Raw genomic sequence first — 21,851 nt, 5'->3', positions numbered from 1 at the left:
CTTGGATTAAGTTGGGGGCAGTTGGCAACGGCTTGATGTGTACCTCTTTGTATTTTCATGTTTCTGCTGATATATCACTGTAGAACACTTTCTTCTTACTAAGCTTTATTTGGATACGTTGTTCTCAGTGTTCTAATTGAAAAAAAAAAGCATTACTATATCTGCGTTTTACGATTGACCTAGTGATCGATGCATCCAGAGGTAATGATAGTATAGACGGCACCGGTCCGAAGTACAGTGCTTCACAACTCGATCTTCTCCAAGTGAATCAGGCCTTGTGCCGGCTAGAATGAAGATGTCAGTATGTGATTGTGTTTGCAGGACTGAAAGAGAGGAGAAACATACTGGCACGAATTGCCGCAGCTGTACGCCAGCCTCGCGAAAGACGGCAGCCGTGTCTGCGTCCATGCTGTAGCCCTGGCTGTAGACGACCTCGCCGATGCCGACCTGCACGATCTTGATGCTGCACGTCAGACAGGGGCACGTATCACAGTAGAGGATGGTGTTGGCCAGCGACGCCGTCGGGATGCGTTCGCGGCCGGCCTCCAGCAGCGCATTCTCTTCCGCATGCAGACAGAGACAGGTGGCCAGGCTGAGGCCAGCACCAAAACCTCCGTTGCAGCGACCACAGCCGCCCTCGCCGCAGTTGCGCAGGCCACGGGGCGTGCCGTTGTATCCGGTGCTGACGACGCGGTGCTCACGCACGAGCACACAGCCGACTCGACGCTTCATGCAGTTGCTGCGCTGGGCGGCCAGCGACGCCAGTGACATGAAGTAGCGGTCCCATGAAGGGCGGAGAAGTTGCTCGACGCCGGCGGCTGTCAGACCCGCCTTTTCAAGCGCAGCAAACAACGTGGCCATGGTGGGGGGCGATGCAGCTGAGGACGGTAGAGCAGGCGTCGGGGAAGCCGAGAGAGCCGAGGAAGAAGAAGAAGAAGGCCCTGTAACAGGCTCCTGTGACGCCTCAGAGAACCCGCCAGGCGCCCCGTTGACGAGCCGCATGGCTGATCGGGCCATGACTGGAAGCAGCGGCGGGTGCTTAGCGTCGCCGCCGCCGTACAGCTCGAGGTCCGACTGCACGACAAAGTCGTCCAGCGAGACAGAGTCCTCGTCGGCAATGCCTCCTCCGCTCTTCACCGCCCGTGCCTGGGCTCGGCGCCACCGCACCGCCAGGGGGGCGTCGACGCTGATGAGCAGAAAGAAGGGCCGGCCGACGAGGACGTCCAGCGTGGCCTCGCCGGCAACGTCTGTGGTCACCCAGCGCTCGCGCCAGCGGGTGGTGACAAAGTCCAGCAGCGTCCCGGCAGACGGAAAGACAGTCGGTGAGGACGTCGAGCTCACCGGCGAGGCGTCTGCGGCACTCCCCTCACAGCCAATGTAGAGGCGGGTGAAGCCATGGCATTCCACCAGGTACTGGGCCACCGTGCTCTTGCCAGCACATATGCCTAAGTTGGGATGTCAGCAACCCGGCTGCTGCCGAGAGGATGGGTGTGTGTGCCATACTGCCGCAGATGCCGATGAGCATTGTCGAGACGGAAAACAAAAGCACCCGGCTCTTGCTTCCTTGAAACAGATCTACTTTGCGAATGTCTTCCCTTTCACCCAAAGACGATCGGTGCTGTTGCTGTTTGTTGCCCTGCAATGCCGAGCAGAAAGGCCATTTGGCAAAAGGTGGAAGGCCCCTTACACCAATGGAAGACGCCAAAACGCGCAAAACGCGTTGACGAGTAATACGGCGCAGTCCGCGTGGATCCCATTGCTGGCGACGGTGGATAGTGCTAGAAAATCGGACCCTGCAACTAAGATCTTAAGTTGTACTATGTAGGACAGGGCAAAGCTATGTATGTAGCTGGTGCACTTGCCTTCCATAGCAGCTGCACTATTTTGTTAGCCTATGATTGCCCGATCCGGCAGGAGGGCTGACTAAGAATTCGTTGAAGAAAGGAGCACCGGGCCTGTCCAGTGTCGTGGCAAAATGACTACGATTATGGCCGAATGCTCAGGTGACCAATTGCGGGTTTCACGCTTCCTGTCCACGGATCAGCAGGTCGTAGAAGAGTCGCAACAGGGCGCCGAAAATGGGTACAGAGTTGGAAAGGCCCCGTGTGACGCAACTCTGCTTAGTAGTAGACGAGAGCGGCGTGTGACTTGTCATAGGCAGCCACGGCCCACGCTAGCCCCCTGCGCCTTCTATGGCGGCTGTTACCCCGCCCCCTCACGGCTCACTGTCGTGACCACTATAACAAACTGAAGCTCTCTGGGCGAAGACGTCGCACTTTCCCATCTTCTGCTCCTCGACACAGTACCACCCACTTTTGATTCTTTGATTTTTCGCCCTCTTGGTTGCGAAACGACCACGGTCCCTCACCACACGTTCACCGAGCGACCCGTGCCTCCTTCGATCCGTCCGACCCTCGGCGCATCCGATATCGACTCGTCCGACACAGCCAAACGGGAAGACACGGACGCGAAGCGGCTGATCAGAGACCCGAGATACGTCGCCCAACATGGCCGGCCTACAGTTCGCCACGTTCAACTCTCTCATTGAGATGCCCTTCTACACGGCGCTTTTTGCCTCGAAGCTCGACCATGACAAGCTGGACGACTCGGCTCGCTCTGTGCTCGGCCTCTACGAGCCCCGGGGCGAGAAGGATCCGGGTCTGAGCTCCCAGATGCAGATTCTCGGTGGAGCGCTGACCAGCAACCAGTACGCCAGCTTGACGTGGTCTAACTGATTTGTGGCCTCCTGTCGGCTAACACTGCCTCTCCCAGGACGCCCGCTGGCATGATTCGCGCAGAGGGCATCATCAAGAACTTCAACACGGTTGAGGACTTCAAGCAAGCTGACAAGGCAGCCATGCTTCATACTGCGGCTAGACAGGTGTGTACAGAATGTTTTGTGCCTTTCACGAAACAGCAAGGATCGTCGTCGTTTGCTGACCACGTCCGGTCACCAGATCTGGGATGCTAAATCAAAGATGGCAGTATATACGAAGTTCCCTCCCTCCTCTCCTCGTTCAACATCATATCTTTTGCCGACCTGAAGAAATACCGGTTCACGTACTGGTTTGCGTTTCCCGCACTGCATTCAGATCCACAGTGGAAAAGGGTTGGCGATATCGAGCATTTAGGACGGGAGGAAACCACCCTTCTCGTCGACAAGGTTGGTACGTGGCGCTATGCAACAGACAACCGGCAGCACGGCTTCTTTCTTGCCAAGCGTGTGCGGATCGACAGCGCAGGCGGCGACAAAGAGGAGGCAAGAAATGCTTACCTCCACGCCGATGAAATTGCTTTGGGCTTCCAGTGGGTAGTAGGCTCGCTACGCGATTTCGAGTCGGGCTTCTTTAATGGCGTGGACGAGGAGGATCAACTGATCTCGTTTGTCGACCCGTCTACCTATCCAGAGAATCCGTCGTGGCCGTTGCGCAATCTCCTGGTGCTGGTGCGTCAGCGCTATCACCTGCGCAAGGCGCGGATTCTCTGCTACCGCGACACGCAAGGGCGGCGAGACGACCCGCGCAGTGTGATTCTTCCTGTGGCGATGGATGAGGCATCCAGCAGGGAGACGACTGATCTGCCAAAGGTCACTGGCTGGGAGCGCAATGTCAATGGAAAGCTGCAGGCACGCATGGTCAATCTGGCAGATTACATGGACCCAACACGGCTCGCAGACCAGGCTGTGGATCTGAACCTGAAGTTGATGAAGTGGCGCATCTCACCGAACCTTGATCTGGACAGCATCAAGGACGTATCGTGTCTATTGCTCGGGGCAGGGACGCTGGGAAGCTACGTTTCCCGGAACCTGATGGGCTGGGGTGTCCGGCGCATAACGTTTGTCGACTACGGATCCGTGTCGTTTTCAAACCCTGTACGCCAGCCGCTCTTTGAGTTCAAGGACTGTCTCCACGGCGGTGCACCCAAGGCGACGCGTGCGGCGGAGTCGCTGAAGCAGATTTATCCGGGGGTCGAGTCGGCCGGTTATGTCCTTTCTGTTCCAATGCTCGGTCACCCGGTGTTGGACGAGGAGAAGACGCGGGCTGACTTTGAGAAGCTGGAGGAGCTGATTGACAAGCATGATGTTATTTTCCTGCTTATGGACACGCGCGAGTCACGATGGCTCCCGACCATAATAGCCAAGGCGAAGGGAAAGATCGTTATGAATGCAGCTCTTGGTTTCGACACATATGTTGTCATGCGCCACGGTCCGGCACCTGCCAAAGGCTTCGAGGATACGCTTGGCTGCTACTTCTGCAATGACGTTGTCGCCCCAGCAGATGTGAGTCTCCCTCTGATAGCCTTTGTCCTGGCAATTTGAGCTTACTGCTGACTCTTGTCCTACATCCAAGTCTGTCAAAGACCAGACCTTGGATCAGCAGTGCACGGTCACGCGGCCCGGCGTGGCTGCTATTGCATCGGCACTGCTCGTGGAGCTGTTGACAAGCGTATTGCAGCACCCATTACGGCACTATGCACCGGCACCCAAGCCCTTAAGCCGGCCAGGGAACTCGGTGGCGACGTACGAGCGAGACCCGGAGAGCCATCCTCTAGGTCTGGTGCCACATCAGATTCGAGGCTTCCTGGCCAACTTTCAGAACATGCTCATCCAGGGCCCGGCGTACCCGCATTGCAGTGCGTGCAGTGCGCAGATTCTGAATGCCTACCGGCAAGAAGGCTGGGATTTTGTGAAAAAGGCGCTGGGCGACCGCGAGTATGTGACGGAGCTGTCTGGTCTGGCCGAGATTCAGCGGCAGGCCGAGGCGGTGGCGGAGCAGCTCGACTTCAGCGACGATGGAGACGATGACGGCGATGACGGCGAGGCCGTGATGCTTTAAGGAGCCTCTGCTTCTGCGCTCTGTCCATTTCTCTGGCGCAGCGGTTTTCTGGGTTTGCCGTCGTCGTTGATATAAGATACATTAACACGATTCACACTGATGGTTCTGGGACTGGGTGTTCGGAATTGGAGACAACGAGGCGTTTCGTGACGGGAATTTCTCAGCTACTCGTTTTGGAAATAGACAGTAGCTTGCATGTTTTTCTACGGTTGCATTGTGCTATGTATACAGCATAGTACAGCTTATGCAATGTCTTTATGAACACCATTGTGACCCCCACTAATTTTGGGAGATGGCGCTAAAATGTACTCCGTACGATACTCCGTATTCTCCACCTTTCCCGCGCCCCATACATGCAAGAACGACCCTGTGTCTTTTCCTCCCAACTTGGCCCCCACATCTGACAAATTGGTAATACTGGTTTCCTCTCATTCATCATTCGGCCCAGCACGTTTCTCATTGGGGTGCACAGATGTGCAGGGCTCGTTGATCACGCTCGAGTCATGTTGCGCCCGACCTGGTTGTCCTTCGCTCGCCGGGAAGTGTCTATTGAGGACTACCCGGGCACTCTGGTACCGTTGGAAGAGGCCCATCTGTACAGCCACTCAGCTCGCACCGGACGGACCGAGTATGAAACCTTGGCCGAGGATGATGTGGACGAGGACGAGGAGGCACTGGATCAGCGTGGCAAAGACACGATAGACGGCGACGGCGACGTCGAAGCAGAGTCTGTCGGGATGTTGTTGATGCGGGCGTGTGAGTATAGCATCGAGGGGCTGCGGCGTGAAGTCCGGAGTAGCCCGAAAGACAGCCCAGGCAGCCAGACGACATGGACCGACTACGAACGTGAGCAATGCCCGGCAGCCAGCTCCCAGCAGAAAGATAATAGAGACTAAGGTGAACAGTGAAATCCAAGCTCATCAACAAGGCAATCCAAGATATCGGCATGGGTCGATACAACTGGGAGCTGTTCTGTCTCTGCGGCTTCGGCTGGTTTGCCGACAAGTGAGTGTCTCCCTCTTTGGTTTGCATGGACAGCTGCTGACTGCATCTTGACAGCCTATGGATGCAAGTATGTTGTGTGGCAATCCCCTTGCTTCCGCTGCCGTGCTTGCCGTTCTAATCAGGTCACACATCTCAGGGCATCTCCCTCATATTGCCATCGTTGTCGGCCGAGTTTGGCATTGGCGAAAAGACGGTCCGCTACACGACCAGCGCGTTATTTCTCGGACTCTGCTTTGGCAGCTTCTTCTGGGGCATCGGGTCGGACGTTCTGGGGCGTCGGCTTGCGTTCAACTGCACGCTCCTCATCACCAGCATATTCGGGACTGCTGCAGCATATGCGCCCAGCTGGGGATCCGTCTGTGCTCTTGTCGCCGCCCTCGGCTTTGGTGTGGGTGGAAACCTGCCCGTCGACGGAGCTCTGTTCCTCGAGTTTCTACCTGACGCATCCAGCTCGCTGCTGACGTTGCTGTCAGTCTGGTGGCCGATGGGCCAACTCTGCTCATCGCTGCTGGCCTGGATGCAGATTGCCGATGTTAGCAGCGGCACGTCCAGTGGCTGGCGCCGATTTGTGACCACGATCGGCCTCTTGACGTTTGCCATGTTCTTGATCCGCTTTTTCGTCTTCCGTCTGTTCGAGTCGCCCAAGTTTCTGCTCTCGCAGGACCGTCAGGCCGAAGCAGTCGCGGTGATTCACGGGCTTGCTCACCGCAACGGCACCAAGACGTGGCTGACGGGCGACATTCTCGATGCGGTCGCACACGGCGGAAACAACGGGACGAGTATAGGGAGCGGCTGGAGAGATGGACCCGGATACCAAGCGGCTGGATACGAGGCTGCTCCTGGTGTGCCGCTGAACAGACAAGCAACAGCATCATCGGCAACTGGTCGGCCGGCAACGACGATGCTGGACCTGGTCCACAGCCGGCTCAAGTCTTTCTCGGGCGAGCGTCTGCGGCCACTGTTTCAGTCGCGACAGCTGGGCATGGCGACAGTCATCATCTGGATCGTGTGGGCCACCATCGGCATGGGATATCCGCTGTTCAACGCGTTCCTGCCGCAATACCTGTCCCATGGCGACTCGTCGGCAGAGGCACCGTCGGATGCGGCCGCACAAACATTGACTTCCAGCACGACGTACCGCAACTACGCCATCACCAGCATTGTCGGCGTTCCCGGCAGCCTGTTAGCCGCTTACACGGTCGACAGCCCGTCGCGATTTCTGGGCCGCCGTGGCACGCTGGCCATCTCGACGCTGGTGTCAGCGGTTTTTCTGTTTGTCTTTGTCACGTTTGGCCACTCGTCGCGGTCGCAGCTGGTCTTCTCCTGCATCGAGGCCTTTTCGCAGAACATCATGTACGGCGTCCTGTACGCCTTCACGCCCGAGATATTCCCAGCACCTGTGCGTGGTGCCGGAACGGGCGTGGCCAGCTTTCTGAACCGCATCACAGGCCTGGTGGCGCCTGTGCTGGCAGCAACATTGCCGGGCGACGGGTCTACGGCGCCCATTTACCTCTCGGCAGCCCTGATCCTGTTGGCGTTTGTCGGCATGGTGCTGATTCCGATTGAGACGCGTGGCCGACAGCGGTTGTAGTTTGGGTAGACTGGGTGGATTGGGGGTTCGGGTAGTAATATAGAAGAATAGACAGAGGTCGTCAGACTGGCAATATAGCGGCTGCACTTAAAAAGAATTGAATTTTAAATATTAAAAAGGTCTTAACTCCGATCAGTAACTCCCTGGGTGGCACCTTTTTTGGCTATGCGAATATGCGAAATGAAGCTATTTTCACTCCCGAAAGGCGTTCTCGCCACTACCTCGTGCCACGTGCTCCAGCCGGCGCATCTGCCCGTCGTCGCTGCAGAGACCGGCCGACGGCGTCGCGCACCATTGGATCGGCACGGATCGTGTTCTGGACGAGCCACTGCTTGATCTTGCCGCGCATATTGCTGAGGACGTCCTCCTGGCCGACAAAGGGGGCCATTTCCATCTCGAGCAGGCGGGCGGCATCGGTGTCGAGGGCACGACCGACGGCATCGAGGCGGTCGACGGCAGCTAGCAGGGCAGCCTGATTAGGGCCGTTGTCGGAGCTGTAGCCGGTGGTAGCAGCATCAGCAGCGACGATCTGACCGGAGCGGGTGTCGGCGCTAAGCAGAGGGGCGATGCGGGAGAGGCCGATAAAGAGGGTGACGCTCAGCTTGCGGGCGAGCAGGACGGCCTGAAAGGGCAGCAGAGGGGCGTGTTTAGGGGCGACGAGGGCGAGGGTCGGGTTGACGAAGGCGGAGAGGATGCGCGGGTGAGTAGGGCGTGAGACGGCGTGGAGCTCAAAGACGAAAACGCAGGCAAGAACAAGCCAGCGCTCGTAGGCGCCGCGAGCCGAAAGGTAGCCGAGCAGGCCGAGCAGGTAGAGTCCGACCACGGCGGCGCCGTAGTAGGGCAAGAGAGTGCGGAGGCCACGAACGACAAAGTCGCGGACAGAGACGCAGCGCAGCGGCGGCCCGGCAGAAGCCCAGACAACGGCGTCGGGCCCAAAGCGATCGTAGGCGAAGCGGCGAGCCGGATCCAGCAGCATGTCCGATGCCGTCTTGAGGTGCACAAAGTAGGCGTTGACGGCGTTGTTGTCGGTGCTGCTGCTGGCCGCGACCTTGTCCGGGTGGTGCAGCGCGGCCAGACGGCGGAAACGCGACTTGATATCCCGCTCGGATGCCGTCAGCGGCACGCCCAGGTCGCCGTATAAGGAGCCAGCCCGCTGCAGGTCGTAGTCAGCCTCGTAGACGGTGTAGGCCAGATAGATGGCCACGACGAGAATGTGGATGCGGCGGCGGTGCTCGGCATAGCGTGGCGTGCCCGGCCGCGGATGGGGCTCGCCCGCACGGATGGCCAGCGAGTAGTAGAGCGACTGGGTCCAGCCGGTGACGAGCTGCAGAGAGAGAGAGAGAGAAGGAGAGCAGGTCAGTCAATGGACGGCGATCAGAGTAGACGCGCGTTGGGGCGGTGTCTGCGCTCTCACATCGGGCAGGAAGCTCCAGCCGACCAGAGACAGAAGATTGGACATGTCGGCGGATTCGGAGGGGGGTCGCTCAGGTGGATCTGTGCATGGCTGGGCAAGAGACAGAGTCGTCAGAAATGAAGCCAAAGAAGACACGACGTTTGATTACGAAGTACGGAGTACGATTAGCGCCTCGACAGCCTTCTAACAAGCGCGACGATCACGTGTCAAAGGACCCCGCGCGCACGGCTGTGGCAGCAGCTAAGCCGCAGTGGAGCATCGTGCAGTCGAGTATCGTCTCTGTTCCTGCAAGGAGCAGACCCTTCTGCGAGAGCGATTCCCACAACACGAACGATTTGCGTATCTGTCGTTGGCCAACATGCCTCCGGCCAATCTTGTGGTGAGCCGTTTTGTGCGCGCGTGTGCGATGGCGCGGTGGCCCGACGTGCCGAGCTGACCGCAGGCCGGATGCAGACGAGGATCAAGGTGCAGCTGAAGCTGTCGATTGCGCGGCTGCGGATGGTGCAGCACCGCGACGAGGCGCTGTCCAAGGCATCGCGGCGGGCGATGGCGCAGCTGCTGGAGGCGGGCAAGGAGGACTCCGCGCGCATCCGGGTCGAGAACATCATCCGGTCGGACATCAGCACGGAGCTGCACGAGATGCTAGAGCTGTACTGTGAGCTGCTGCTGGCTCGTGCCGGTCTGCTCGAGAGTCCGGTCTGCGACCCGGGCCTGGAAGAGGCTGTCAAGAGTCTCATGTACGCGGCGCCCAAGACCGAGATCAAGGAGCTGCACCAGGTCCGCGTCCTGCTGGCCGAGCGCTACGGCAAGGACTTTCTCGTCGCCGCCATGGACAACGTCGGCGGCAAGGTCTCGCCCAAGGTCGTCCGCAAGCTCAGCGTCGTCCCGCCGCGCGACGAGCTCGTCCAGGGCTACCTCGAGGAGATCGCCAAGGCCTACGGCGTCCGCTGGCCGCGATCCCGAGCCGACGACGACGACGATGCCCTGCTCGAGCCGCCGCCCGAAGCCCTGGCTCTCGATCTGGTCGATCTGGACAATATCGACAAAGACGACGACGACAAGACCGACGGCGACCATCCCCTTGCTGCCTCTTCCGTCGCCCCGGCCACGCCCTCTCGGCCACGCCCCTCGGCCAAGGAGGCCAGGGAACAGCTAGACCTCACGCGCGCCACGCCTCCGAAAACAGCCGTCGGAAGCCTCCCGGCAGTCCTGCCGCTGCACGTCAATCCGCCCAGCCCGTCTACCGACAACATCCATCCTCGCGTCACGCTCGATTCCCAGGAGCTCAAGCCGGGTACCTCGTCCCCGAGGATCACAGCCGCCGATCCGGCTGCCCGACGGCTCGTCGTCAAGAAAAAAGACACTGTGGATGACGAGCTGGCCCGCCGCTTTGCCAGCCTGAAGCGGTAGTTAGCAGCCGGACCTCCTGTACATACTACGATCTTATGACGTGCTTTTGTGGCGTTTGTATTGCTGCCTTTCGTTTGCTATTTCGAGTCCTTCACTCGCCTTGTAAATACGCGGGATGGCCTACCACAAGTCAATTTGCGTCTCTTCTCGTGTTGTGTCTGTCCAAGATTAGTCAACTACGACATGTGCACAGCTTCGCTGTTTTCGGCCCTTTTCGCGAGCGCGTCGTGTCGCGACTTCAACTACAAACCCTCGTCCACGTCCGTCAGCCCAAAGGAGCAGGTCCGCGAGCCGAATCCGAGCATTTGACCATGGAAGAAGGTTATAACGGCACAGCGATAATCCTGTCCCGGGTGACAAATGGCAGGCCGGAGAGCATACGACTAACTCGGCATCGGACAGGAGACTTGGCATACTACCGCTTTCAGGACGACAGACGCGTGGCCAGAAGCTCCATTGTGCGCCAGTACTTTGACTTTGCTCTGGACTGGTCCGCCAAGAAACCGCAGCGCGACCGGGATGACCATGACCGAGAGACTTTTTCAAAGGCTGAGAACAACGAAGCGGAAGCTCGGGACAGTCTATCTGTCCTCTGCATATCTGCGGATGAAGAAAGGACAGCAGCTCCTCGAAAGAAGAAGTCGCGCCGGCGGCTCCGAAAAAAGGTCGCCAAGGCCCTCGGCAATCTGCAGAATATGTCCGCCAGCCAGCTGTTCTACGAAGACGTCCATCGAGACGGCTTCATGAGCCAAGAGGAAGGCGAGACACGCAGTCTTCCTGCTTGGCAAACGAACGGCTCCGACGACGATGATTTCCACTACCAGCCGCAGAACAACGACTAGAACTCCTGTCTTCTGCCCCAAATCCACCCGGAATCTCTCCCCGACTCGGAACTCTACTTTGAGGCCATTGAGCCCAATGTCCCATTTGTATGTGTCGACAGACCTGTGCTTTCGTTTCAAGAATTGCCTGCTTCAATCGACTGCCGTCGAAAAACCCCCTCTTTCGGCCGGTTTTTCGCAAACCAGGCTCCCATGCCGACGCGAAGCAGGAGGCCAACTGCGCTGGACATGTGGCCTGAGAGCTTCTGTGCCCCGTCACCATCGCCATCACCCCCGTCCAGCTGTCCATGGTCAAGGGAAGACCAACGTTGGCTGGAAGAGGGCCAAGTCGCTGGCTGAAGCGACATGTGTGGCCAGATAGTCACACATAAGTGTATCCATCCTTGATAATAAGACGCGTCCTCTTTTTCCAAGTCCACATTGTATTCCCACCACAAGGCCGTGATAATCCTCGCAGGCCAAAGTTGCTTGACGTTTTTGAAGACGCAAAATATGCCAATACAGATCCAGCCCAGCAAGCAAGTCGGACAGTCAATGGCTGCCGATAAAGACAGAGCACCCACAAAACGCCAGATCCCTATGCAGCCATTTGTTCCCTGGTTGTGCGTCCTCAATGGTATCATCTCCGTCCTCCGTCCTGCGTCCTCCGCCCTACTCCAGCTTGTCCAGATGCTCCAATCGCGTCAACACGACCTGCTTGCTCGTCTCCTCAATCTCGCCGGCCAGAAAGACCTCGTCCAGGATGGCATACACCTTGTAAAAGTTGAATACGAGATCCAACTCGCACACGTTGCCGAAAAAGGCGTCGAGCACCTCGACGAAGAAGTGGATCGCCTCCAGGAACGCCAGCTCGTTATCGTTCGTGTCGACACACGCACAGAAGAAGAGGCCCGCGTAGCGCCGGTACACCACCTTGTGGTCGCGGAACTCGACAAAGTTGCTCTGGTATTTCTGGTCGCGCGGCGCCACAAGCCGATGGACCTGCATCAAGTCAGCCCAAGGCCGCCCGCACATCCCCATCACCACCACTGTCTTACCTCTCCCTTGAGCTTGATCTTCTCGTCGTCCGAGTACGGAACGTACCATTTGGCAAGCCGCGTCTTGCCTCTGTAAAGGGGGAGGGGGATTGTCAGCGCTGATGCGTTCGGGAAAGTGCCAGCAGCACCAGAAACTCACTGCCGGTTTTGGATCAAGATAAACGAAAGCATCGCGGATGTAAAACCCAGCACGTCTGTCTGCTGCCGTTGGACGTCACGAGTTCTTGGGAAGTCCGACCTGCGAGGTGCATTAGAGAGCAGGTTTATCGCATTGTACCGAACAATCCGCCTTTACGAGCAACGTTCTGGCCCCACTAAATCGGCTTTGCCTTACATAATGGGAAAAAGGGGGCCTAACTACTGAACAATGAACAGTGATTGAATTCTACCCGATGTGAGATATAGATACTATATAATATATAAATCACATTTTCCGTGCCACCAGTTCTACATCCAGCCACTCTGCAATCACTTCCACGAGTTCAGCCCAGCCCACGGATCTTGTGATGTCGGCTGCTGTTGCTGCTGCTGCTGCTGGCTGTAATAGTCAGACTGTCCAACATGATAAGTCTGTTGAGGACCCAGTGGAGGAGGCCCTCGAGGGGGAGGTGGCGGCATAAATCCATAGCCTGGTGTCACGGCCTGCTGGTTTCCATACGTGCTATACTGGTTGCCCGGCTGGCCAAATGTTGTCTGAGTAGGCGCTGGAGAGGTTGGTCCCACCGGCCGCATCGCATTGACACCGAAACTTGTGACTGTAGGTGGTGGCGACGCCGGTCCTGGAATGCGGCCGTGTGCGCTAGGATTGTATGCGTGCTGAGCGAACTGCGTCGCATATGGCGATGGCATAGCGCCCTGGTTGGCGGGAGGGGAAGTTGGGATTTGATATTGGCTCGGATACTGTGCTTGTGAGTACTGGGGTGTTGAAGCACTGGACAGGTACAGTGGTGCAGGAGTCGGCCGGCTGCTGGCACTTGCAGGGCCAGAGATTGAAGACGTTTGACTGTGCTTCGGCGGTGATGGCGTCGACTTCTCCAGACTCATCCGCTCCATCAAGCCACGCAACCGATCTCGCTCCAGCTCGGCCTGGGCGCCTTTGTTGGCGGCGCGGTCCTGCTCGATCTGATTCAGGAGTTGTGCGCCCTCTGACCGCCGGTTGTTCACAAATGCTTCCACGTTCTTCTCCAGGCTCTCTACCGTTTCTTTCATCTCAGTATACCACCGCTTTGCGCTCTGCAGGCCTGCCTCCAGGTCGAGAAATTCCTGGTAAGCGCGCTTGTACTTGTTGATTACTGAAGACCGCTGGCGCTGAATGGATTCGTATTTGCTCTGCTCGGCGTGGACACGTTTATCTTGTAGCAGGCTGTTAAAGGCCATTGTCAGCTCCTTCAAGAGTGCAGCCTGCTTGTGGTTTGCCTGAATAAGCCGGTTTTGATGTGTGCGGAACTTCTCCAGCTCAGACTTAAAAAGCTGACTTTCGTAATTCGCAATGGCCTTCTTGTTCAGAATCAGAATCTGTGAGATATCGTCGTTATGAATCTAGACAGAGGCAGTTAGCTACAAAGAAACTCTTCATGTGTGTAACGGGCTATTTTTTTTACCTTGTCTTTGAGATCTTTGAGGATCTGGTTTCGTTCTCGCTTGACAAGATTCAAACTTGAAAGGATATCCTCCACCTTTCCGATCTGGTCCGGTACGCTGGGACTGTTGTCTTCAAAATCGGCATCCAGCAGATTGCCCTCGCTTGGGCTAGTGTTCTGGCTGCTCAATTTACCGCGCACCTTGGAGAAGGCGCGGTGGAAGAAGGCGTCGATCTCGCCGTGTTGTGCTGCAGAGCGCATCTCTTCGAACTCGCTTCCATTTTGCCGAAGTTTCGTGGCAAGCATACCGTCGCTCTTGGATGCCTCATCCAAAGCTTCTCGGTAATTCCGGATGTCATTGCGAAGCGTAGTTGTAAGCCTCGAGCTCGGCTGCTGAGTCCATTCGCTTTCGTACTTGGATCTCATCTTCTCGCAAACACTCTCCTCCATATCTAGCTGTTTCGTGCTCTTGTCGAGCATGGTTACGATTGCATCCTTTTCCCGGCGCAACGAGTCGAAGATCATGTCGGGGTCCTCGTGATCGGCCACGTCTACACACCAGGTGCTAAATTCTTCATCCGGCTGCACGTCTTGGTCGAATCCACCCTTGAGCACCTGCAGCGCTCCGGGGAGACGCAAGTAGTCAAGGCTGGCTTCCATCTCACCGTTTGCTGTGTCCACCCGTTCGGTTTCAGCACGAACAATCTTGGCCTTTTCTTCGTCGTAAAGACTTGCGGATTCTGTGACAGCCAGGGGTATGATTTTGGAGAATAGGTCAGGACCTGTAATTCGCTGAATGTCCTGTCCTGCGTAGAGCTCGCTGACGGGTATTGGTTTGCAAGCCGGCAGCTTAGCGACAGGAGACACACTCGAGGAGTCGGGTACGGTGTCGTGGTAGATGAAATCGTTATCCTTGGTCATGCCGCGGAGTTTGTCCTGGACTGTCACCAGATGCCTCTTAGTTAGACCAACTAGTAAGGCATTCGTATCTGCCCCCAGGTTCGAGCTTGAAGGCACGGAGCCAGGGAAGCTGCTAGCAGCTCTAGCTGCATCCTTTGCCAAATCTTCCGCGAGCTGCAGGCGTGCGACTGCAATTCCATGGTGGTTTGCATCGTCGTCAGCCAAACCTTGATAGTACTGTGCCATGGAGTGCATCAAGTTGGCTTTAATCTAATCGGAAATGCATACTTAGCAAGAGTGGATTATGGAGTAGCGAATGTGACGTGGAGTCGTACCTGAACGAATAAGAGCCAAACTTTCTCGAATATGGCTCTCTCGACATTCCCTTGTACACCCTCGACAGCTTGGCTGTAAAGAGAGCCGGCATGGCTAGCAAGTTTAGCCAGAAGGCCAACCTTTTTCTGATCGGCAACCTGCTTTTCGAGGAAAACTTCCTGCGCCTGGGCCAGCATAATGCTGATCAGTGTCTTCACCGTTTCCCGGCTGAGATCTGCGGAGGGGGCGTGGAGAAAGTTCTCGTTGATGTACGTGAACATGCCGGCAGACGCCTGGAAGGAGTGATAGGCAGTTTTCAGGCCCGTTTCTTCGGAACGGTTCTGAAGAGCAGCATGGCAGGATAAGACGGCAGATATGTTAAATATGACAGACGCTTTTTCAAAAGCAAGAGAAAATTGAGAGGTCGCCTTGTGTGTAAATGCGTCAAACCTGGCCCAGTTAGCAAGGACCGTCCTTGTATGTCCAGCACGACATGACTGCCTCAAGTAGTCGCCCTACCGCCACCGCGCGCTTCATGAATGGGCTAACGCACCAAGTAAACGAGATACGAATGTGCTGCTCATCGACTGGAAACCGCAGATCGAGAAGCTCTAGCTGGCCATAATACCGGTAGAGTAGATCTCTTCCGGAGCTGCTGTCTTTGCCGGCACCTCGCATGTCCTGCCTGAGGCGGTTGAGGGTAGCACACTCTTCTGCATAGCGTTCGGGGTCGTCGCCATAGGTGTCCCGGATGTATGACTTGAGCGGGAGAACCCAATCGATCTCGTTTGTGGCCTTGAGCGGCACCGAGATCATGGGAACTTGGGCCATTGTTAAGCCGGATTAGGACCCTGGCAGCAAATGATAGCCACCAAGCTTAAGTGGCCCGACGTGTCAAACCCTGATCCGGGCTGCAGATTCCCAGACAGATGCGCGCTGCGAGCTGAGCCCGTAGGACCCTGAAGGCAGGGTATATGGTAGCGATCGAGGTGGATTTCGCAAAACGGATATCGTGGCGGAACGGAAAATCTGTAGTTTTTCGAAGCTGGCAGGCAGCAAAGGTGGGCGGCCGGATGCTTCTATATGGTTGCGCAGTACGACCTTGTGTTCAGAGCTGCACGAAGGGAGCTCGGGAGCTTTGGATGCCGGTGGCGATTGAAAGACCCAGGTGTTTCGGGGGACCGACAGTGGCGTTCCGGAGGTGACAAAACAACCTCGATCTTCGAAGAAAGAGGAAAATGAGAAAACGGTATCGGCGGGCGCACTCGTCGGGTGGTAAGGCAGCAACGTAATGCGAAGAGGTAGGATGGGGTGACAAAACCGGTGGTAGCGCACCTTCTTGCGAGCTGCGGTAGACAGACGAAACTTCTGTCCAATTTACGGACCCAAGAAGAAACGTTAGCCGCCCACGATGGCCGTGAAGCGATACAAATCACAGGAGTCGAACAGAGAAGGTGGAGGGGGTTGGAACTGCTAGTTGGCGGCAGGAACAAATGTGGGACCAAGGGTGGGAAGGTGGGCTGCTTGCTCTCTTTTCCCGCTGCTGTGACGTGGGGCATTTAGCGACCGCTTACATAGTAATCAGAGCGCTCATTAAATATCGAGACAGCACGCCGAGTGTCAGCCGGCCATTCTGTCTTCAGTATAGGCGACTGTGCTCGCATCATTTACTTTTCGTGTGCTATGGATGATAAATCAGTAACTCATTTCCCATATAATTGCTAGCAATTCGAGACCTACGGAGTAAGCGCCCAAATGCGGTGCTTTTAGCACACCTTTCAACAATATGGCCTTTTTAGTGATGGGTTGAAGCACCCAAACTGCTAGCTTCGAGATCGCCAAGCTACAGCTTGTAGTGTCGAAACAACAAATTTGCCAATCATGGAGTGTGCACGGAGTATCTTGCAATGCATCTGGCGACTGGCACTTGTGAACGATTCCCGGAGGCCAGGCAAACTAAAGTGGCCGGTTCTGCAGCCTCAGATCTTTGACATCCGGTACGCAAAAATCGAGGGCGGGCAGGAAGCGCGGCGAGAAGCAGGTCGCCGTCAGCGACGGATTGTGACTACATGCATACAGCGTACAGATAGCAGTCAAGAGGCACGGGGTATTTGTTGAGGCTGCGAATGCCCTGGCCCTGGTCCTTTGCTATCTTCATCACGCAGCGTCTCATTTCTGGCATGTTTCCGTGTGTGTGTGTGCTGTGACTGGAAGGCATGGAGAAGGGGCTAGCCAACGAGGTGCGAGAGTACAGAAGCTTATGCGGGCGACGAACTGTACATCCCCTGGCCAGCTGCTCTGATTGGCTGACAAAAGGAATCGTCCCTGGGGATATCTGAGCGGCAATAGGATAAAGGCTGGGTTGGGGGCCAACATCAGCCAACGGCCAATTCACAGCCGCGGCCCGCGACTCTGGTGGAGGTTTTCTTTGCCTTGGTTCTGAACAGCTCGATGCTTTCTATGACAGTGAAATGGACAGTATGTGATACTCCATAGAAGGGATCGACTAAGAAATGTTAGTAACTGTTATTTCTCAAAAGTCACATTCAGTAAAACTACGATGTGACACGTCCGTCTAGCTAAGAATTACGCATAAGGCCGTAAGCCTCGTAGAAGAGGGAGGTAGCGGAAGGATGGTATCTTACAATATATGTCCAAAAAAAAATGAACGTACAGCAGCGGGTATTCGCTGGTCGTCACCGACCCAACTACTAATCCGCCGATTACTGGTTTAACTAGGGGAGAGCGGACGGGATCCCGTGCTTTCCAGTATCTATGGCCGTACGTGCTGGAACTCTGTAAGACAGGACGTTATATTGCTTCAACATTTTTATAGGATTCTTGCAACACAGCCTTGCATCTCCACCAGAATATCGACGATATGCACCTGTTTCTTAAAGGCCGTCGGTGGTAGCAACGAAACGTCCAATAGGAGTCAGCCTATTAATCCAAAACATGGGACAGTCCTATAAGCAATCGACCTGTCGCTTTAGAGGCTGAAGCTAAGCAATTGCTTTTTGGAATTGATAGTTGGTGTTATCATTTTTCATTCTCTGTTACTAGAGGCAACGAGCTGAAACTAGAAAGAAGGGTATGTTTTGTTGAGAATGAAACTCGACTCATTTGGAATGTCGATCATGCTACTTTAAAAAGCTGCTGCTCTTCGATTTCAGATATGGCTGTGTGATGTCAGAAATCTTGCCTCGTTAGTAACTATTACTCAATAGTTGGAGCGCCGCTCTGTCTACCTATGCTAACAAAACACCTGTAAACCTTCGGCCTTTCTAACGATATACCTGTAAGCCGTAGACGTATATTAAAGAGGTCGACTGTGCTTGATGTTAGCCTTATATGAACTGATCTAGTGCTTGAAGTTCCCCCCTTCTTAAAAAAAGCCCGAGACGCAATTGGTTTTTTTTTATTCTTTGAACAGTAAAAATATCACAATACCTGACAGGGAAAAACGAACCAAAGAAGAGTCGGGAACAAGAATAATACTGCAAATTGAAAGCAGCTACGCCTATAGCTGTGCTGTCTCTCGTTTTTTCCTACAACTGAATAAAGTTGCATTGGGTAAGCATCGCGCAAGAGCCTTTAACTACCCATGTCACGACGCATGCTCAGCAGAATTAATTACAAAACTGCAGGAGTTTTAAAGAATATGCAAGGCAATTTACGCACACGTTCCGAGCACAGAACAATAGTACATGTGTTGAAAAACGATTGTAGTCCCGTACTTTGCTAATGTATGCTTCACTCATGGATGTTGAAAGCGACATTACTCAATTATGCACCCGAAGCTTGCCCACCAACCTCGCCAGCACAGCTGGGGCGCTGGTGGTGATTGCGAAGAAGTATATAGTTCCACCGCAAAACGGCAAACAATCAAGAAAGCATTGTTCATGGATCATTTTGATCTCCTACCGTTGCATTTTGATCTTGCATGCTTGTCAACATCCCGAACTGGGCTTGTTTGAATCTCATACATGTGAAAACGCAAGCGCAGTACCAAGTATTATCGGTCACCAGCTGTTCGAATTGATTCACGGATTATAGTTCCAAACATATGTGCCCATGATTTCACACACCGGTCTTTTCACCTATAATGGCCCACTTGGATGATGCCAAATACTGGCCCTCAACAATTTGGGCGCCAATACTCGTACGCGCCTCCAGATTGGGATTTACGCTAAAATACTATGTTCTGTGCTACGCCCCATGATTCATTTTGTGCGATGCGATCTCGGAACTGGAGTGGGAAGCTCGAAATAACAAGAAGGAACACTTAGTCATGAGGCGTTGACAAGTGACGAGATGTGCATGCGCTCGGCAGCCTCATGGTTGCGGGTCCTCGTGGTCGGTGTGTTTCGAAAGAATGGAAACTCCATAAAGCGAGGGCAAAATCGGAGGAGATAATCGATCGGCGTGGGCTAACACACCGGTAAGGTGGCAATTAGTTTAGTTGGAGCAACACCGCCCGAGAGCATGCAGCTGAACTAATTCCACGATGCCGACTCCGTACTTCAATTGCCCAATAGCAAATCATTCTGCGGAGAATATCTTCGGAAAAGTTCTGGACTCTGAGGGAAATTAGAACCCACTCTGTAACACGCACGGGGCATTGGGTACGCCTCTACGACGTAGTCGGGCATCTACTCCGACTTCTCTCACTTAGGGTTTTGCTGATAGTAACGTTGCTTGGCTGGGTAACCGGAAAGTGAGGCAATGCCATTCTGTTGCTGCGATGAGCAGGAGGGCTGTGTACGGCCTAGCAGTCACCTTTTCGCCAATGGACGGGGGTTTTGTCAGCACCGCTTTTGATCTAGGGAATACACCGCTACCAATACTATGGAAACAAGACGTAGGTTACAAAAATTGCAAAGGCGCACAAAAAGAGGAAAATAAGGGAGTGTATTGTGGGGAATGTACGATGACATCAGAGAACTTGCTCCGGTTTCGGCATTCTCGTATTTGTGCCGATCACTATCGTAGCTTCCTTTTGCGATTAAAAACATGGGTACCAGCAGCTATTTTGGCAGCCGTTTCCCTAAGCTTGCTGCTCGGCCCGGCAGTATCTCAGCAGTAGCCTTATTATTTAAAAGTGGAAATGGTGTATATTGCGCTCCGTTATTCCAAGGCCATAGTATGGATAGATCAAACAGAACCACATATCATTCGCTCTTTCAGTAAAACAGTTCTTCGGCGTCAACTCCGTATGTGGCGCTAGTTCTCCAGAAATGATTAGCTTTTGGGAACGGTGTCGCACATGAGGCGCAGTAGGGTCAGCGGTACTGGCGGCTTTCTTGAAACCATTATGGTCTTACGATGCATTCCCATTTAGGCATTTAGGGCCTTGGGAAGCGACCACATTGGCCGTGGCAAGATACAGTAATGTGACCACTTCCTAGCATACAACCTGAGCAAACATAATCTTCCGTGACAAGCCCACCATATGAGTGGCCTAAGAAAGGGCCGCCTCAGATATGCGCAACGCAGATCATGCATTTTCTCCCGAAAAGCAGCCCAAGGGAAGGGAAGAGAAACGGGAAACAGAGTCTGTCTTCGGGTCGGAAGGCGGGATAAAGAAGAGGGAAAACATACTCTGCGAAGGGTTTTGAGGATTATACAGAAGTAGGGTCTTGGCGTCAATACCCATTGGCACAGAAGAGGTCATCTTTGGCGCAAACCTGAGCTGATATGTTGCATTCTCCCGCAAGTAAAGCTGAGAGAGCATACGACATAGATTAGAAGTCAAGAGCTAAAGAAGCTATCGCTAGTTACCAGTTCCTGTCTCTATTGGCGCCAAATGCCCACACGTCTTCATCGCCTCCGTGCCAGCAAGAGATACGCATCAGATATCGTGAGAGAAGGATTGTGGGGCACAATTTGTACTCGTACATACTTGCCCTACTTTCGACTTTCTGTTTTTTATGACCTCAATCCTAGTGGCTGAAAACGAAATACTCCGTAGTATCTTACGATTGATCTTCGGATACTTCCGCAATGCCTTTCCCCAACCATATGGATACTATGTAGGCGTTCCATGGGCTGCGATGAAGGCTCCGCCCTCGAGTGTCCCTCCCCAGCTGATATCGAAGTGGGCCGGTAGGACAGTTAGAATGTTGCTGGGCACTTGATAACAATGTTCGTCTAAAACTGTGATCTCTACTTTTGTCAGCGAATTTAAAGCCAGAAAGAGTGGCTATCTCGTAGAACTGATGTATACGAAGCAATAAAGAAGCCATGCCGCGATTACTTCTAAGCCTCGATAGGTAGCCCTCCAGTATAACACCAATGCGCAAGTGAGGTGGCATGGTATATCGGCTACATAGTGCATATGCATTGTCGCTGGAGAGCCACGAAAAGCCGGTCGTTGGTGAGGTGGCATCCAACGAGGTCAATTGCCGGATCGTTGTGTTCTTCGGAGGCTAACTGCATTGGGCTCTGTAGAGGCACTAATCAAGTTGGATTGATCTGTGCATAGCCGATGTCCAAGTAGGGCTCCTGCCGCTTGGGCTTTCCCATATCTCTTCCCGTTGAAACTCGCCGGAACGGGGCAAGAAATTGTGCGGCCAATCGATCATCGATGAGGAGGGCAGTGCCCGCTGATGTCCACCAGACCGACACCGGCTGTGGAAGGGTGGCATTAGCATCTGAGCGATAGCCGGCACGTCTGTACTTCGTATCGGTTCTGCTGTGATAGAGCTGCACCCCGTTATTAGCGCTGTTTGCACACGAGGCGGGCGAAGAAGAACGGGCAATGATCCACGCTGTCCACGTGGGATGTGGTCTTCATCTTTGTGCACTTTTGCCCGACAACAACGGCACGAAAAAACCACTGCAGAATTCTACGTACAAGAAATAGCTCGAGACTAGCCGCCAATGCCATAGCACATTGAAGAGGGGAGCTGAAATAAGACCA

At 54.7% G+C, this 21,851-nt stretch overlaps 6 protein-coding genes across 6 annotated transcripts; 3 read left to right on the top strand and 3 right to left on the bottom strand.

The window, feature by feature from the left end:
* Positions 1 to 242: 242 nt before the first annotated feature.
* Positions 243 to 1,525, bottom strand: CMQ_554 (deoxycytidylate deaminase; the record flags this gene model as incomplete). Its single annotated transcript, XM_014317633.1, has 3 exons — positions 243 to 284; positions 346 to 1,445; positions 1,504 to 1,525. 3 exons carry the CDS (start codon positions 1,523 to 1,525, stop codon positions 243 to 245), a joined length of 1,164 nt encoding a protein of 387 aa, XP_014173108.1.
* A 982-nt stretch (positions 1,526 to 2,507) lies between these two features.
* CMQ_496 (autophagy ubiquitin-activating enzyme) lies at positions 2,508 to 4,835 on the top strand (the record flags this gene model as incomplete). Its single annotated transcript, XM_014317575.1, has 4 exons — positions 2,508 to 2,707; positions 2,773 to 2,881; positions 3,047 to 4,279; positions 4,350 to 4,835. 4 exons carry the CDS (start codon positions 2,508 to 2,510, stop codon positions 4,833 to 4,835), a joined length of 2,028 nt encoding a protein of 675 aa, XP_014173050.1.
* Positions 4,836 to 5,338: 503 nt separating this feature from the next.
* Positions 5,339 to 7,431, top strand: CMQ_1003 (sugar transporter; the record flags this gene model as incomplete). Its single annotated transcript, XM_014318082.1, has 4 exons — positions 5,339 to 5,681; positions 5,741 to 5,840; positions 5,895 to 5,907; positions 5,977 to 7,431. The coding sequence occupies 4 exons, from the start codon at positions 5,339 to 5,341 to the stop codon at positions 7,429 to 7,431; spliced, it is 1,911 nt and encodes a 636-aa protein (XP_014173557.1).
* Positions 7,432 to 7,648: 217 nt separating this feature from the next.
* CMQ_1299 (heat shock protein DNAj) lies at positions 7,649 to 8,890 on the bottom strand (the record flags this gene model as incomplete). Its single annotated transcript, XM_014318378.1, has 2 exons — positions 7,649 to 8,755; positions 8,846 to 8,890. 2 exons carry the CDS (start codon positions 8,888 to 8,890, stop codon positions 7,649 to 7,651), a joined length of 1,152 nt encoding a protein of 383 aa, XP_014173853.1.
* Positions 8,891 to 9,203: 313 nt separating this feature from the next.
* Positions 9,204 to 11,097, top strand: CMQ_1008 (uncharacterized protein; the record flags this gene model as incomplete). The annotated part of the gene is made up of 3 exons (XM_014318087.1): positions 9,204 to 9,224; positions 9,299 to 10,251; positions 10,449 to 11,097. 3 exons carry the CDS (start codon positions 9,204 to 9,206, stop codon positions 11,095 to 11,097), a joined length of 1,623 nt encoding a protein of 540 aa, XP_014173562.1.
* Positions 11,098 to 11,748: 651 nt separating this feature from the next.
* Positions 11,749 to 15,760, bottom strand: CMQ_589 (vacuolar protein-sorting protein bro1; the record flags this gene model as incomplete). The annotated part of the gene is made up of 7 exons (XM_014317668.1): positions 11,749 to 12,078; positions 12,135 to 12,204; positions 12,274 to 12,372; positions 12,793 to 13,673; positions 13,736 to 14,884; positions 14,950 to 15,379; positions 15,483 to 15,760. 7 exons carry the CDS (start codon positions 15,758 to 15,760, stop codon positions 11,749 to 11,751), a joined length of 3,237 nt encoding a protein of 1,078 aa, XP_014173143.1.
* Between the last annotated feature and the right edge of the window lie 6,091 nt (positions 15,761 to 21,851).

This window comes from Grosmannia clavigera (assembly GCF_000143105.1).
Source record: "Grosmannia clavigera kw1407 unplaced genomic scaffold GCSC_140, whole genome shotgun sequence".
NCBI classification, from domain to species: domain Eukaryota; kingdom Fungi; phylum Ascomycota; class Sordariomycetes; order Ophiostomatales; family Ophiostomataceae; genus Leptographium; species Leptographium clavigerum.
Note: the sequence above shows the minus strand (reverse complement) of the source record. Positions and strands in the feature narration are given on the sequence as shown.